Raw genomic sequence first — 16,710 nt, forward strand, 5'->3', positions numbered from 1 at the left:
CAGCCCTGACGCACGGGGAAATAGGAGGAGGAAGGTTTGGACACGCCTGCTCCGCTCCTCCCGCGGCTTTCCGCGTCCCCGGCTCCAGCGGGACACGCAGCCAGGCGGGGCGGCGGGGGGCCCGCCGCCCCGCCTGGCTGCGTGTCCCGCTGGAGCCGGGGACGCGCCGTGGACCCCCTCCCGTGGTCCCCCAGCCGGTGTGGAGCAAAGCCATCTCATGCCCAACCCAGCCTCCTGAGGATGGCAGCGCTCGGGGGTCACCCCTCGCTTTGAGGAGTCCCCCGCCCCCCCCCCCCCCCCGCCTTGGCTTTTAGGGTTCCCCCTGCCCGCAAAACCCTCACGCCTCTAGTGTCCCCTGGGTAAGCACAAAGGCTGGCAGCGTTTTCTAGCAAAAACTCGGGAATAAGAAGGTCACCGGCACCAAAGGATGAGCGGTTTCTTCTGCACAGGGCAGCCCTGGAAATGGCAGCAGCGGGTGGATTCACAACCGGCGTGTGCGGCTGGGAAACGGTGCCAGGAATCGCAAAGGCTGCTGGCGAGACGGCATCGCCTCCTGCGATGTCTGAAAAGTTAAGCCAGGCTTATTCTAGGGGGAAAGCGAGACTGTCTCCATCCTCGGGAGCTTCTCCTTTGGCTTCTCCCCAGCCCCACCTCTTGCTTTTCCCTACAGAACCATCCTTCCAAGGTTTGCACCAGGTTCGTGTCAGGCAGCTGCTGGGCGTTGACCACCGTTTGCTCACCACCACAGGCTTAACGTGCACCAGCAGAAATACTTGGCGCTGGGTGTTTCCCATGTCAACAAGTACCTGCTCCCCGAAAGCATCGGGGATAGCATCGGGCGCAAGCCGCAGCCAGCAGCAGCAGCAACCTGCGAGGAGCTGAGCCAGCTGAGTTCCGGAGGGCTCCAAAGTGTGGGTTTAGAGGAATAGTAAATAGATTTCCAGCCGGGGCTGTTAGTAAATGGAAGAAAAATGAGAGAAAACCAGGCAGCAAATGATCCCTGGAAAAAATGCAGATAGCTGTACTTTTGACGAGTGCTTCAGAAGGAAACTCTCCAGCTTTTCATTTACATATATGCAAATTTCCTGCAATTCAGTGCTGAGGCTTCCCTAATAACACAGGGAGCCTGCATTTTTTTATTCTGTAGGATCAGTTCCTATTCCATTTTGGTTTCCCCAACCCTGGTCTGTTTAAGCAGCAGAGAGGGCCCAGGTTGCCCCCCCCCCCCCCCCCAGCTCCGAAGCCTGTGATGCCACATGTGCAGGTATTTGCTCAGATTCCTGGTAGATAACTGCACGGCAAACCCATGCATGCCTTCAGCTACTTCTAGTGTATTTTAAGAAACACATGAAACTGTTGTGCAGGATGACTCATAGCATAGCAGTCCCATTAATGCATTTAAACATAAAATGCATATGCCATAAAGGGATATCCCAGGGCCTGCATTTTCCTTTTCTTCTTTTTTTTTTCTTCCCAGAAATACAGTTCCGTTAATGTCTGCAGATTGTTTCTGAGTGATTCACCACAAGTCTCAAAGCAACACTATTTTATTTCATTCCTCTCATAGGTAAAAGACATGCGGGTATCCATCAGACCTTTGTTTTACTTTTCCTTTCCTGGAAGTTTTATGATTGGGATGCCGCTGCCGGGTGAATTTAGCTGGTAGGATGCTGCATGTGTGGGCTGCTTCCTACATCCAAGATAGCACGAGGTGGGTGTGCGTCAGTGATTTTGGGGACAGGGGAAGGGTGTAGACACATCAAAACAACAATGAACCTCCATAAATGTACTGTATTATTAGTGTATAACAGCATCCCCCATAGCGCTCTCGCTACACTGAGTAGTGAGATGCAGAGTGAAGATGTTGGTGTGAAAACCAAGTGGAGCACCTGGGGTGAGTATGTGCCTTTAGTCCTCACCCTCTCAAAGATCTCCCTCCCTCAGCTTCTGTGCCAGCTCACTGTCCCTGTTGAGGAGAAGTGCCATATCGAGGATCCGTTTGCACTCTTTGTTGGAAGCCGCATCCTTCACCTTCCCAGCCTCCTGCCCATTTAAAGCCTCTTGGAGTCCACAGCTGGTCACCTCATGCTGGCTGTATGCCACCAGGACCAGCACAGGTGCTTGGCTCAGGCTACCAAATGGTAGATGGCACCCACTGGTCCTTCAGAAGGGCAAAAAAAGCCCCTCTTCATCATCCTATCCCCCCAAAAATCTATCTGGGGTGTGAGAAGAGAGCAGAGCACGGAAGTACACACAGCATTGCACCCCATGGTCCTGCCACAGGTTCCTGGTGCCTGGGCAGCCTCTCCTCACAGGGCTTCCCCAGATTTCACGCTCTGTGTGGGCATCCCTGCTAACTGGAGCACAGAAACTGGACGTGCAGTCCCCAGCGGCCAGGAAAAGATAACCCCTGGGCAATTCATCCCAGAATACAGGTGAGTGCCCTCTCCCAGCTGACTGTATAGACCAAACTTCAGTTGTCTGCATGTGGCTGGGATGAACGCAAGCTTAAATCTCCCAGGTGTCGGGTCTTTGCAAAATGGGAGCAGGAAATGACAGCAGGAAACCATCACTGCTTCTTTAAAATGCCTGGCATGCTTTTAGGTACTCAAAGCATTAATGTCATGAATGAATATGTAGTAGCAATTATTAACCAAATTAATAATGCTTACTGCCCTAGTCTCAGTCTTATGTTTTGGGTACAGGTCATAAGAAAAGGTCCACATCTAAACTCTCCATCCCCACTGAATTCATTTCAACATGCAGAGCAGAGAAGCAATTCCCACCTTGGCTTTTCTGTTTTTTCTAATTTTGGCTGATCCCCAAAATGCAAAAAAATCCATGAGGGATGCCAAGGATGGTGTCTGATGACCTGTATGGCACTCAGAGGGTTGAAACTTGTCTTCCTTACCCATCTCCAGCAGTGCTTGCATGCAAGCCTGGTTTGGTTATGAACCTGTGCAGAGAACAGGGGAAACTCCAGGGAGAGGTTTGTGAAGAACAGAACTGCTGCAGCATTTCAGTATTAGAAGATTTTTGCAGAATATGGGGCTACCACTTTTGCCATAGCAGTCTTTTGTTCAGTGTAAGTCACACTAGAGGTTTTTAAGCATCCAGGCAGATCTCCTGCATTAGTCTCCTTCTGAAATCTAAAGCCATTGGGGGTCTTGCTTCTATTTCCTGCACAAGCTTCCATCATTTCATCTCCCCCTCCCCCCCCAAGTTTTTTGGGGGGCTACCTGCTTAGCATACATGAGATGAACACTACAACGGCAATCCTCAGCTGTGCCTGTGCTGAATTTGAGTGAATGGCTTTACAGCCCTTCCAAACGGACAAGGCAGTGTTGCGCATCTCTGGTGGACGGCACTGTAAATCGTGGAGCACAGACCAGTGCAGAATTACTCTTACAGACCTAACTTCAGGGTAACACACTGACTCTGTGGGTGAGTCTTGCAACCCCAGCGGCAGAAAAATGAACCGCTGTCAGCCAGCAAGACTCCAAGGAACCAAACACCCAGCCCTGGATGCTCTGACAGGGGCCCGGTACCAGTGAGGTGGGGCAGGGATGGCCTTTGGGAGTACAGATCAGGAGTCTTTGTGCCTGGCAAAGAACCACAGTGTGCAACAGGCACCTTCCAAATGCTAAGCAAGTCTGAGATGCTCCCAGTCAAAGGACATGACAAAATCATTGCAAAGAGTAGATCCTGCCTTGGAAAAGGATGGTCATAGCAAGCAGGACTGCTTGGTGTTCCCTCTCTTCCAGAGGTCCCAGCTGCTAGGTGAGGACTGAAGCAGAAACAAGACGCTGTGGGATGTGTATCACACATCTGGCGCATCCCACCAGAGGGAAGGGTCTTGCCCAGCACAGATCTGCCTGAGCTGTGACAAGCTGAATGTCGCTCTTCATATATATTTTTTTCTTTTTTTTTTTTTTAAACAGACAAGCAGCACTATTGCATCTGCTAGATGAAGATTTAAGAATCCAGAATGTGTGGTGGTCAGTCATCGACATTCCCTTTTCCTGGCACGTTATTTTATTTAAGGGGATTTTTGCTACGTGGTATTCATGCATCTACCTGTCTCGCCCTCAGCCAGTGCCTACACTCACCTGATCAGCTGCTTTTCCTTAGATGCTCACAAAATTATCTCCGCTGCTCCAGTTCTCTGACCCTTTATCTTTTTAACTGGAACAGCCAGAGGCAATGAGAATTGTGTAACCATCTCCCCACTTCCCAAGTGCTTTGGACACATCTGGTAACTTTGATAATATGTCTCATGGGATACAGAGAGTAAATCTCTATTAGATTAGGCCACTTATAAATAAAGTGGCTGCTTGCTATAGGAAGAAATTAAAAAGTCATTATTTTAGTTATCGGACGAGAGAGGCATAACACAAATACTTCAGCTAACATTAAATTATCAGGCAAATGATGAAAAATCAATATCTTTATTTTGCAAGTTCTCTCAAGCCACGTGGTCAAACTTAAACTACTGCTAGATTGAAAGCCAGCAATTTTAAACCAGCAGGTTGGCCATAATCTACTAGTATACAGAATCACCCTGCACAGACAAGGGCTCAAAGAGTAGTTGTGTGGCGCTTAAAAGTTATGGGTTTTTATAGCAGGAATGGCATCTGTGATAAACCCACAACTGTCCTTAGACAGTGTGAACTCAGCAGCAGATCCACTGTTACTAAACACATGACAAGCATGTAGTGACATCAAAAGAAGTGCAATGTAATGGCCCCTCACATCCGCACAGAAGCTGCTCTGAGGGATGCTATTGCTAGGAACTCTAAATAATTCCCTTTTGATAAGCCAGTTGTTATCAAATCCAAGGAGTCTTATGAGCAGCACCTCCTGACTTTGTTCCTTTGCAGACTAAAGAGCATGAAGGCTTTTTCTGTTGCTTGAAAGACGTGTAGGGGTTCAGGTTTTAAACCTCAAATCCTGTTTCTACTTCAGAAGTGGATTGCACAAGCGGACAGTGAATGAGCGTCTCTCCATTTCCCTTGCGGTCAGAGAAGATCCTATTCATACTGAGCTTACAAGCAAACACTTCCTTTGGTAAGCTTCCCATGCAATTCAATTCATCTGCATGCTTTCAAGCTCTGTCTTCAGGTTTGACTAGCATCGGAATAAGCAAGTGAGGCAGGCTCTCCTCTCAGTCCACCACAGCATTTTCTGCAGCATTTTGAAATGATGAAACGCACTGTGTTTTCTGTACCTTGCTGCAGTCCTGTTAAGTCACTGAGATTACTCATGCATCAACAGGCTAAGCACACACATGGGTATCTACTGTACGATGTACACCCATCCCAGAATTTGACTTGCTTAACAATCAGTCTGATGATTTTACTTCTTATAGTTACTGGCTGGCAGCCTAGAATCTGCTGGCACCTACACGTAGGATTCTCCTCCGAGCATTGCTGTGACCACCTTGTGTGTCTGAAATAACATGTATTAACAGTAAGTACTTTAGGACCACATAATAAATCATTATTTATGAAAGACCCGGAATTTGCAGTCAGTACTAGTCTGTATTTGTAGTGAGGAGCCATCAGCCTAAGGCTTTGGCTGTAGCAAGAGAAAGGAAGACCTGTCGTTGGGATATTTTAACATTTTCCACTCCAGGAACCCCCTTTCCTAGGTGCAACTTCTTCACTGTATAACACAGCACTATCCACTATGAAAATGTTCAGTTAATGGACCACACAGTACCTCAGGGTCCATACGTGGAGATTTTTAGGGAAGGTAGAGATTAACATTCATTTGAAACAGCACTGGGAATTAATCAAGTGGCACAGTGAATTCTAAGCTAGTTTTGGCCAAAATACTAGAGCTATTCTTGAGAAAAACGTCATGAGGTACTTGTAACCACAGGTAGGTAAGACCTTTGTCATCAGCCACTCATGAGGAAACATGAGTATGGCAAAAAGGACATGGTCTAAAATAAGGCAGTGTGTTGGCCTTGGCTGTTGAGTCACTGGTATCACTTCCTGCAGCCCCTGCTCTTGCTTCGGGTATTTCTCAAGGGAGCACTGACTTAGCCTTGTCTTTTTGATTCTTCTAGAATGAATAAGATCACAGCTCCAGAGCAGTAATGATGAATATGTCCTTGATTCAGAGGAATGTGCACTCCTTTTAGCACAAGTGTTCTAAATCTTCCATGAGATGCCTGCCTGATTAGTTTTTATCTTTACAAGTCATGGCTCCACTGATTTGAAAATTTCAGAGTCTCTAGTTGTAAAATCGAGAATTCTGCATTATGGGGAGAATCTGTTCAAGTGAGAGCTGTGTTAATGGCTTGTGCCTCAGGGTACCACTGAAAGCTGCCGCATATGGATCTCTCTTGCCTTTTCTTTATTTTAATGTTTGATTAGACATTTCTTAATCCCTCAAAATACTATGTGGAACTTCAGTTCTCTGGCAGAGACAGATTCCCAGCAGGTTTCAGGGACAGACCCTGATCAGCTACGCCGAGGTTTGCTGCATTTGTGAAGCACACCTTAAGGAAAAGAAAAGAAAAAAAACCTCTTCGGCTCTTTCTTTCCTTAAATCTTGTTGCAAAATTTCTGACGTCAAACAATGAGACACAAATTACCCTGTGAACTGTTAACATATGCCTGTTTACATATGATATCTTATAGCCAAAACAGATTAAGTTTGAAGGTTTAACTGCTGTTGAGTTTCCACTTTGTGAATCATACAGATCAGCTTATGCATCACGGACACTTACTGTTATTCTTTAACTCTTTCCAGCTACCTCTGTCCAGAGCCAAGTTCACGGGGGACATGGGAACAGAGAGCTCACAACTGCATAACAAACCCCAGACTGCAAATGAAAGACCAAGGAGCTGCCGGTAACTACAGCCACCCCAATGAATCAGTAGCAGTTTATAACTCCCATCAGGTCAGCTGACAGGCACAGAACCTTCCCCAGCTGCCAAGGCTAGTCTGTCCTTCCACCTAGTAAAGTGCCAGCTGCAATTCATGCTGATGACCAAGCCTGTGACCTCTCCTTTTCAGAAGGAAAATTACTTGTAAGAACCAACAAGAGAGAACCAGCCATGAAAAATGAACATGATGGCTCAAATTCCAGGTTAGAAAAAAACCAAAAACCCACCACTTTTCATACTAGGATTCCTGCAATGTTATCATATAGTTTAAATTCAGAAATGCCAAACATTTTGGAGACACTGTCATTGATTTCAGTTAATACAGGTAGTTTTCTCTAGCAGGTGAATCTGTGCAGTGCATCACTGATTTTGATGGGACTCAAGTACTCTCATCAGCAATCCTGACATAAGTGCATGAGTATTTGTCTTTTTCTGGATAATATGGCTGTGGCCATAGTTGAAAAGAGGTAACGCTGACGATAAAAGAAAGAAGCCTACCTCTATTTAAATATACATGCCTCTTCACCTCATATGTGATTGTTATTAAAGCTAAGCAGGTAAGTGATGCCAAAAATCAGTCCATTTCTTTCAGCTGGAGACTGGGAAGGATTTCAGAATTTCGGGCTCTCTGAGTCACCGATGCTGCCTGGCTGAGGGTAGCAAAGGAGAGAAGGAAGATCATGTATTCTGAGGCAGGAATATGAAGGTTCAAAAATACCTTTCCACTTACAGTGGCAACAAGTGAGTGCTTGACTATGGGTTCTCTTCATTTAAAGCAGGGGTCCTCAAACTTTTTAACCAGGGGGCCGGCGAGCCGATGCAGTGGCAGGCAGCCATCTGCGGCTGCTTGGTTTCCCCCCCAAACCCCCGGCGCGGGGGGGGTCTGTAAATACCGGGGGCCGGATTGAGGACCCTGGGGGCCGTATCCAGCCCGCAGGCCGTAGTTTGAGGACCCCTGATTTAAAGTGTTGCTTCAGGTTTGTTTTTTCTCCCAGCTGGATCGGCTTAAGCAGGCAGCTCACATTATGACCAGGGGATTAGCTAACCCAGAGGACAGGCTGAGTGCAGCTTCTACTAGGGCCACCAGCACTGCTATGGGTCACTTTAACAAACAAAACCAAGGTGTAACCAAGACAACAATCTCCCTTACAGCACTACTCATCGGAACATGAGGGTTCCTTATCAGCTATCTTAGGCTATACTGGTACAAACACCACAGGTAGCAAACCAAACCTACTGCCACTGGTTTGTCGGTACGAATTAATCAGAGTGTAATTTAGCATTTACAATGTTATGTGCTATTGGAAGGCACACTCAAGCATCCGGACACCTACACGAACTAAGTTTGAGGTGCAACCCTACAGCCATGGAAAATGTATGTAGATCTTTGCATCGGAAAACTTGGGAGACTTTTTACCACCAGGGACTAATTTAGGACAACGTTAATGCACCCCTGTCAGAAACTGCAGAGACTGTTCAACCAACTGAAGTTTCTGTTTCTGAGTGTTCTGCTTGTAAATGGTGCTGGAGTAAATTTAACTACAAACTTAAAGATGAAACAAAAACTATGAACAATTTAGGTCATTCCCCCCAACCCCCCCTTTTTTTTTTCTTTTTTTTTTTGAGAAATGCTGTAGTTAACATCCTCCCTTGTGGTATTCAACTGAAAATCGGTGACCCATCTTAAAGAATGTAGGTTTGAGACCTGAGATGTCTTAAAAGGGATCTGATTTTTACACATAAAAATACAAACAAGTGTATACTGTTCAACCGCCCCCAGTCTCTCGGCTGTTTCAGCTGGGCTTCCACAGACAGAAGCACTCACGGTCACTGCTGAGTTTTAAAAAGATAGACCTTTGGGGTTTGACCACATTATGAAAATTACCCAGGTAATTCCCATGAAGTGTTTTGAACACAAAAGCACAGTGCCAATAATAACGATGCAGTTCCCTTTTTTAGCTATGAAATCAGCTTGCAGACTGATATCCTTCAACTACAAAATAACAATTTCAGTTTGAAGTGGTTTGCATTCCGAAGTGCAACTGGGGTTAATAACGTTCTACGAAAAAGGAAAGCTGTTAGCAAACACTAACCCAGAGTGAAAAGCTTAGCATTTAGGTATTCTAGCTACATTTTATACTAAATGTCAAATTGTAAATTCAGAAAAATTACTTAGGAAAATTCCGTCTAGCTCGCTAAGGATCCCAAAGTTCAAAGAAACCTCTATTTTCTGCTTCATATATGCCAAGAGATAATTGCCATCTGACCACCAAGGCAGCTCCTTTTACGAACGGCTATTTCTAATTCATATATGTATTGCCTTATCTTCTAGATGTGTGCAGATTAATTTAGGTAAGAAATATGGAGTGTCACAAAATTAAGTCCTTTTTTTGGCTCTGTGCCCAAATGCATAGGTATCTGAAGCTTACATAAAATGAGATTAACTGCTTTTCAATATGGTATATGGTTACAATATATTTGTATTATCTAGAAACTAGTTATTAGAAATTTTTCAAATATATTTTTAAATGTTTGTAAATTATTTTAGTCTCCTAACTTACAGTGTTAAGGTAAAGCCTACTGGGACCTTCAAACGCAAAAAGCGTGAAATAAAAGCTTCTGAATCTCAAAAGAAAAGCCTAAGTTAGGGCAGAGTGTTGAAAAATTATAAGAACAAGGCCACGATCCTCAAAGCTGCATGGTAATTTTGTGTGTCCACGCGCAAAGTCTAGATGTGCAGCACTTCCTGCAAATTAATCTGTTAAGGTTTCCTGAGGCTTGTATTAAAACACGGGGTTTTTTAAACCGTGTATTATTGTATTATTGTATTAAAACCCCAAGCAGGGTAAATCCCTGGTCAGAGTGCCCTACTCCAGGTGTTCCCAGTAGTTACAGAGGCAGTAACAGAAATATCGGCAATACTGACCAAAGCAGTCACTACTACATGCCTGCAGAATCTGCATCTCTAATATGCTGAAAAAATTAGCACACTGACAAGGAAGGTTAAATGCTGCAAAACATGTTTTATTTATCAAATGCAAGCTTTTAGAACTTCAGGAAGGTTAAAAAAAGACCAACCAAGTTAAAATGGAATTTCTCATATTTGGCAGTTTAAAAAACGCTTTCAGTTACAGCTGAGACCTTCAACTTTGCCTATAAATGAAACACTTTAAATAACAATCAGTTACACAACCTACTTACAATCAGCAGCTTATCTCACAAGCCCACTAACAACAAATTTCCTTTGTGGCAGCATCATATCCAGCTGACTTCTCCAGTGTTGACCAGCTTTGTTTATTCTGACTGTCAATCGCTCTTTTAAGTGCTTCATCTGGCACAAGATCTGATCCTTTTACATCAGCATGGCTACAGCCAATTTTAGGGCATCTGTTAAAAAGAAAAGAGAGACTCCATTAAATCGGAAGAATTGTATTTGTCAGATATTGGCTTTTACATAACATCTGCTAGTTTATTGTATTTATCTGGGATTCACTCTCCCTGTCAGTTCCTCATTACCTCTCTTCACCAGCTCTCTGTGGGGGGAAAATAAATCCATTTATCTAAACTGGGGGAAATCAACAGCTGAAGGAAAGAAGGAAGGAACACAGCAAGATATGGAACCTCTCACCTGAATATCACTAACTTGCTTCACATACACAAGCTGCCTGCATCAGTAATGACACTGGAATTGCATGGACACCTTTCTGTGCTGATTTCTCTCTTTACAGTCCTCGACAAACTGCAGGTAACTACCTCTTACCTTATTAATCTGCAGTGGAGAAGTATAATCGTAACTGACAGATAAATAGGGAAATTGATTTCTAGGGAAACAGATAGAATAAGACTTGCAAAGGCTGACTGGTGAATCAGTGGTCTATCTAGTCGGTGCAAAAATTTACCTGTCCTTTTACGAACTGAGAAAGCACAGAGAGATGGGGTCAAATTATACAGCCTCTAAATTATAATCAAATACAAAATGTCTTATAACTACTTGAAACAGCCAGATAGTGTCAGCAGGGTGAAAGATATTCAGGGACCAAAGGTCATTTTCCTTTGGCAGCGGCCCAAACCTGCACAGATGCTACCTGTAGTCAGAAATAATACTTTTCCTGATTTTTTTCACTCTATTAGGAATAACTTTTGTCTGAGGCACTGAACTTATTTACACTCAGTACTCATAGCTTTTGCTCCAGATTTGTCCACAGCTTACTTTGTTTGTCATGGATAAATCACTTAATTGCTCTGTGCCTAAGTTTTCCCATTTATCACCTTATTAGAGCAATAGCTTACCAGATTAATGAATAACAAGTGCTCAGAAAGCTTCCCATATTTCCTGTAAGCATAATGCATTAGTATGTCCTTCCAGGCAGTGGAAAACCGTAAGCAAGCTGAGACACGTAGGAGTTGCCTAAAGGAGCCCATGACAAGTCTATCAGCACAAAACTGGTGGCTGCGCGTACATCAGCGGCGGAGCTCACATCCAGCTACTGCGCTGCCAAGCGCACCAAAGGGATCCTGTGGATTCAAACTGGGAAGTACTCGGGATGAAACAGCCACTTCCGTAGCTCCAGAGCAAGCAACAGCTTTGATTTCAGAGTCAGGATGGAGGAGATACCCCTAACAGCAACTCTGCTCTATCAAGACACCTGCTTCCAGTTGAATATTGCTGCCAGGAGCACAGTGGAGCAGCACCACCATGAGAACGGGGTGCTCAAATGGGGAACTTGCTGCATCAGTTGGCCTGCCTTCCCACCACAGCAGACTACGGTTTTTCAAAACTGACTGCATTTTCATGAGAAAGGTTAAAATTACACCAAGTCAGTGAGACAGGAGAGAAAAAAACAAGTAGTCTTTCTTAATTTAATTACAGTACAACTGAGTTATTGCTCTGTGTGTTCTTCTGTAGCATACTGGAATAAATGCTGCAGAAATGGTAAGGTTGCAAGCTAAAAGCTCAAAATTAAGAACTGCCGGTATTCAGACTGCACAAAGAGCTTCAGTCTGGGTATGAGGTAGCTTTTAAAGCTGGGTGTTGTACAGCTCACATGATTTTTTTTCACTCCAGAATTTCTCCAAGTCTTTAATTTCTTAAAAGGTAAAATAAAATTCAATTATGTGATTCTATTAGCTTTTCAGCAGTGCTTAAGCTTTTGATCCACCACAGCAATCTCTATTACCATGACATTTTCCTGATGGATTTAACAGCACAGAGAAATATTTAGATATCAACATCCTAAATTCAGTTCTGTATCACAGAAGGTATTCTTGTTGTGGTTTTGGGCTGTTGAGCACATGCTGCCTAGCCTGTCCCTATCCTCCAGAACACTCACTTTCTTGTCTCCAACTGCGAGCTATTTCCCAACTCCCATTCATTTTTCCAGCCAAGTTTCTGTCCATCAGTGTTGCTGGTTTTGTTGTTATTCCTAGGATATTGCAACCACTCCACTTGCTCTCCCTAGACCTCATAACACAGCCAAGGTACTTCCAGCTTGTTCTTCAAGCTGTCTTGACACTAAGGTAGCGGCTGGACATCCCAACTGATACTTGATTTTATAGCAGTGCTTTCCTGTAGCCAAGAAGGAGCATGGAATAAAATGTTCTGCTCCACCTTTGTATCCCCTGTGGCAGAGTATGTAGAGTCTAACAGAAATGCAAGAGCAACGGACGGAGGAAGTAAGCCGCCTGTGGCATTATCTTTGGGGAAATCAGGTTGCTAGTCTCTGACACACCTTCCTGAGCATGTGCAAACTGCACATTTATTAAAAAGTCCACAACTGGTAAGTTTCCATGAGGTCACCAACCCCAAAGCATACATGGTGTAAAAACAAATGTGAAATTAACGATGAAATGGTATGTCCCCTAAACTTGCTCTAAAAAGTGTTTGAGCCCCTTTTCTTACATGTATATATATTAATCAAAACCATCCTAAATTTGAAACTTACTAGGGAGAATTTAATGTTTAAAAATTCAACTGTTACATCTTTTCATTCAGAAAAACATGTTCTGTGTGGAAAGTGGCGGGCTGCTTTGATGATCTAAAGTAAGAAATATTTAACTGCATTGTAGTAGGAACTGCACAATCTTGTCTGAACATTCTTAAAGCTCTGTCTGATCATTCTTAAACTCTGTAGTACCTAAAAAGTTGTGGTTTAATATTTCTCACTTTAACACTCATTTAGGTGTTTTAATATTTCTCAGTTGTCCTGGAATATAACTGCAAAAGAGGGTGCACAGAGGAGATGTTTATTTTTTTCATTAACTTCAAGACTTGCTAAATAGGCAGAGGGAATAAAATGAGCAACTAAATTTTAGGAAGCTGAAGTTTCTCTTTGTTGTTCATGGCTACATGAAATCTCTTTACTTCTGTTGTGCAGGTAGCACAAGTAGCTGTAACTTCCCCACACGCTTCCTGAATATTTCCTTACACATTGTTTTCATTAAGAAGAAAAGCTCCTTCATGTGCACGGTACTAATGAGGAGACTGTGACTTGGGCAGACACTGAGGTATTACTTCCTGCGTCCTTGCCAATCCAAATACATTTCCTAGAACAAGTGGAGTAAAATTCCACTTAGACAGCAAAGCAAATAGCTTTTCCACACATTCTTGTTAGCTTACCGGACTTTTTTCTTTTGCTGCTTTCGAGTCTGGATAATTTTCAGAATGGCGTCTTCTTCATAAGTATGTCCACAGACTTTGTTTCGAACTGGCCTCTTCATTTCCATCTGTAATCAATAAGGCTTGATTTAAAGGAACTGATAATGCTCATGGAAATGCTTCTTGCAAGATTTTATGTAAAACAGCGGGAAGTGTGTTTGCCATTCATACGAGGCATTCTACCCAAATTACAGGGTCAGGTCCTGCATGTTTACCATGCATTCCTACTTGCATGGGGTATCTTCCCAAGCACTGTTGCTCTTCTCTGATAACGTTTGTAATTTACACTGCCTGATTTTTAACAAGTATTGCAGATTTGTAAGAGACAACCCAATGAAGAATACGAAATAACTATTTCCCAATCGATTACAGTAGCTGTGATAGCATACCTGTGTAATGGGACAAATAAAGTTCATCTGACTCTGAGTCACAACTATATCTTCATCAATTTGTTCAATGGCCTCATTATCATCACCTGATTGATGACGAACTATAATGGGAAACAAGATAATTTTAATTTAATATTTAATATAGATCGCCATACTTAAAATAAGCAAATAGAACCCAGCATTAGCCAAGCATTATCTCACAGTGATATCTAAGATGCCACAACATATTTCTGTACAACTCCCTGAGCAAGATACTGCAAAAAATACTGTGCTACAGTCTCTGTTAAAAAATACGAATATTTAAATGGGAAATACTTCGTGTGTGTGTGTGTCTATTTATAGCCAATGCTAGAAAGGAGGGCTGGGAAGGAAAGCAAGCTGGCCTGAATATATGCAAAGCCTTTGGTATTCTCTGTTCAAGTTCACCAAAAAACAGTAACATGCAGAGGAGTCCCCAGATTCTAACAAAGGATGAGGTGGAGCTTTTGCAGATTTGGCAGTTCTACCCTCAGGATCAGTTTGTGTTTGAATGTCATAAATGGGCTTGCTCTATAGCCTGTATACACAGTATATACTTTAAAAGGAAATTGTACTATTTATCATAACACATGATTTGTGAAGTGATGCTGCTGTATATATAAATAGTGAAAAACAAAAGCCAAGAAAGTGTTGTTTGAGATGGGCAATAGAAACGTTACTGAAGTAACCTTAAGAAGGAGGGGTAGAATGAAATACTGAAATCTCCCAGAAAACACCTGATGGCCCAGTGTCAGGGAATGAGAGCCAGACAAACAAGAAATCCACCTGGAGCTAGAGAAGATGGAGGTCCCCGCCTTTACCAGAAGAAGAGGTAAGTTATAAGCAACTCTGCATACTCATGGCCACACCAGCCCAGGGTTCCATGCAGAAACTAATTGGCAAGAGTCAAAAGCAGAGACACAGGAGCAGCTAAGGCAGATATATATTGCTAAGTATAACCTCAATAAATGTTTATGTTTTATCTTTCCCTAACTTTGTTACTGTGAGTCTAGGCTTTCAGTTGAATAGATTTATCTTTAAATCTTATCCGGCAATAATAGTAAATTTAACACCTGCCATAATTTTCCATTCCTTTGGGGTAGTTCTGCAATGTCTTTGCAGCAGTGCCCTACGGTGTGCTCCTCAAGGTGTCCCAAGCTGAACAGAACATTTTTCTCTCCAGCTACACAACCTAGTTTGCAATGTAGCAACACAGGGTTCAGAGAGGACAAAAGCCTTCAGTGGCCTGCATTGGCTTTGACTGCCATGGGGGCAGTGAGAAACACAAGTGAACACAGAGGGTTTAAAGTTACTTCATGATTTGCCTTCTACAAAGTCTCAGCCTCGGTTCTCTTTGGTGCTATTGCACAGTATCAACCCATCTTTGCATCCCTGGTATTCAGTCTTCCACGTCTGTTAAGGACCAGTGTTTCCTAACTTACGGTCAGTCCTGCATGCCTGTATAACACCATCACCTTCTGGATGATAACAGCAATCACTCTTGGAGCAACCACAATCTCTCACACCCGGTCTAGACCGAGCACACTGCTATGTAAGCCAGCACATCTCTGGTTGAGGTACTCTTGGCATCGGTATTGCAGCCATCACTCCAGCACAGCACCTCTCATTATGCCAGTTTTATTTGCATATTTTTCCTTCCTCCTTAACAAAGCTTGCCCTTCTCTCCATTCCAATATACCAAGAGTTTTCCAAGTATTCAGGAATGTTTCTGACCCAGGTACTCCTGCAAATATTTAGGCAAGCATCAATGGTATTTCTGTTTCTGTTACTAAGGCCTCATTCAATCAGCAGGGTGTGGATGCAGGGGGAAAAGGAGCTCAAATGTCCACTGTCAATAATCTTAAGGCTTTTATCTCCAAGAATATTAACATACCTTTACCAGATACTGACCCCCTAACAAAAGTAAACACTTGCAAATCAGAAGAAAAAAGTGGGTGCAATTTAACTGTAAATATCAAAACTGCAATGGTATAGACATCAGAAAAAGACTTGCATCAGTTACCAGTTTTCAGAAAAGAAAACATGTCACATGTTATTCTTAGACTGCTTATATAGAGGGTTTATTCTGTCATAAACCCATAGTATTTTGAAGAAATCACAACTTTTTTTGTGAAAAAAGTGGTGGTGGTGGGGGGGGTTAATGAAGCTTTTGAAATACAAAGCAATGGGCAAAATCCCACTGAGACAGAAAAAACAATATTGCAGTTTTGGTAGGTGCCAGCTTTGGCATGGGCTGCTTTATTTAAATACCGTACTGATGTTTTTCCTATGAGTAATGCCAACAAAGAACAAGAGATTCATGCTTAAATTCATATATATGCAATTTTTGACAAACTGCAGCTCTAATCTTTCCTGCTGAAAACATCTGGAAACTCACATTTTCCTGTTTTACTTCATTTCAACACATGAACTTGGCATGTAGTTCCAGTGTACCAGCACATGACACCAGTCAATGGGAGTAAAACGCAGCAGTACTAGCAAGATCTAGGGCAGGTGATTGTTTACAAAGGAGGATTATTTTTGTAGTGATATGTAGAGGCCTAGGAAGGTCGGTAAAGTTCTAAAATTTGGGGCTTGTGCCTGTGATTTTACTTTGAATGCTCAGCACTCCAAGTTAGGCACGGAAGTGGCCTCTTCTGGAAAAGTGTTCACCTCACGCAGCACCTTCTGACTTTGTTAGGAGTCACCACTTCACTCATGACTTCTGTGTGTGCTTACTTTGGTACTG

The 16,710-nt window shown here is 43.2% G+C and overlaps 2 protein-coding genes across 7 annotated transcripts in view; one reads left to right on the plus strand and one right to left on the minus strand.

Annotated features, from left to right (window-relative positions):
* The first annotated feature begins 40 nt into the window (after positions 1-40).
* On the plus strand, positions 41-13,210 carry LOC129735525 (uncharacterized). 3 transcript variants are annotated; one of them, XR_008731207.1, is made up of 6 exons: positions 41-911; positions 1,568-1,711; positions 4,966-5,067; positions 6,763-7,102; positions 10,429-10,644; positions 11,266-13,210. XR_008731207.1 is itself a non-coding variant. In XM_055703845.1 (6 exons), exons 2-6 carry the CDS (start codon positions 1,668-1,670, stop codon positions 10,529-10,531), a joined length of 423 nt encoding a protein of 140 aa, XP_055559820.1. In that variant the 5' UTR covers positions 41-911; positions 1,568-1,667; the 3' UTR covers positions 10,532-13,210. The 3 variants fall into 3 exon arrangements, 1 of the variants encoding a protein (XP_055559820.1); XR_008731208.1 differs by having other exon boundaries at positions 6,763-6,863; XM_055703845.1 differs by having other exon boundaries at positions 6,763-6,863; positions 7,030-7,102; positions 10,429-13,210.
* The window catches only part of NSMCE2 (NSE2 (MMS21) homolog, SMC5-SMC6 complex SUMO ligase), a 136,133-nt gene continuing 129,325 nt past the window's right edge, over positions 9,903-16,710 (minus strand). For all 4 annotated transcript variants that reach the window (XM_055703841.1, XM_055703844.1, XM_055703843.1 and 1 more), the window contains 3 exons: positions 13,944-14,044; positions 13,516-13,622; positions 9,903-10,286 (listed from right to left, as the gene is read on the minus strand). In XM_055703841.1, coding sequence (XP_055559816.1) covers positions 10,127-10,286; positions 13,516-13,622; positions 13,944-14,044 — 368 coding nt within the window. In that variant the 3' untranslated portion in view covers positions 9,903-10,126. The remainder of the gene's footprint in view (positions 10,287-13,515; positions 13,623-13,943; positions 14,045-16,710) is intronic.

Source organism: Falco cherrug, chromosome 3 (genome assembly GCF_023634085.1).
Source record: "Falco cherrug isolate bFalChe1 chromosome 3, bFalChe1.pri, whole genome shotgun sequence".
Taxonomy (NCBI): domain Eukaryota; kingdom Metazoa; phylum Chordata; class Aves; order Falconiformes; family Falconidae; genus Falco; species Falco cherrug.

What these genes read in the sequence shown, in the direction of transcription:
- LOC129735525 (XM_055703845.1), top strand. Translation starts at nt 1,668, where the DNA reads ATGCTGCATGTGTGGGCTGCTTCCTACATCCAAGATAGCACGAG. An exon ending in TACATCCAAGATAGCACGAG is followed by an intron (nt 1,712 to 4,965) that starts GTGGGTGTGCGT and finishes TTTCTACTTCAG; the next exon opens with AAGTGGATTGCACAAGCGGA. An exon ending in GAAAGACCAAGGAGCTGCCG is followed by an intron (nt 6,864 to 7,029) that starts GTAACTACAGCC and finishes TCTCCTTTTCAG; the next exon opens with AAGGAAAATTACTTGTAAGA.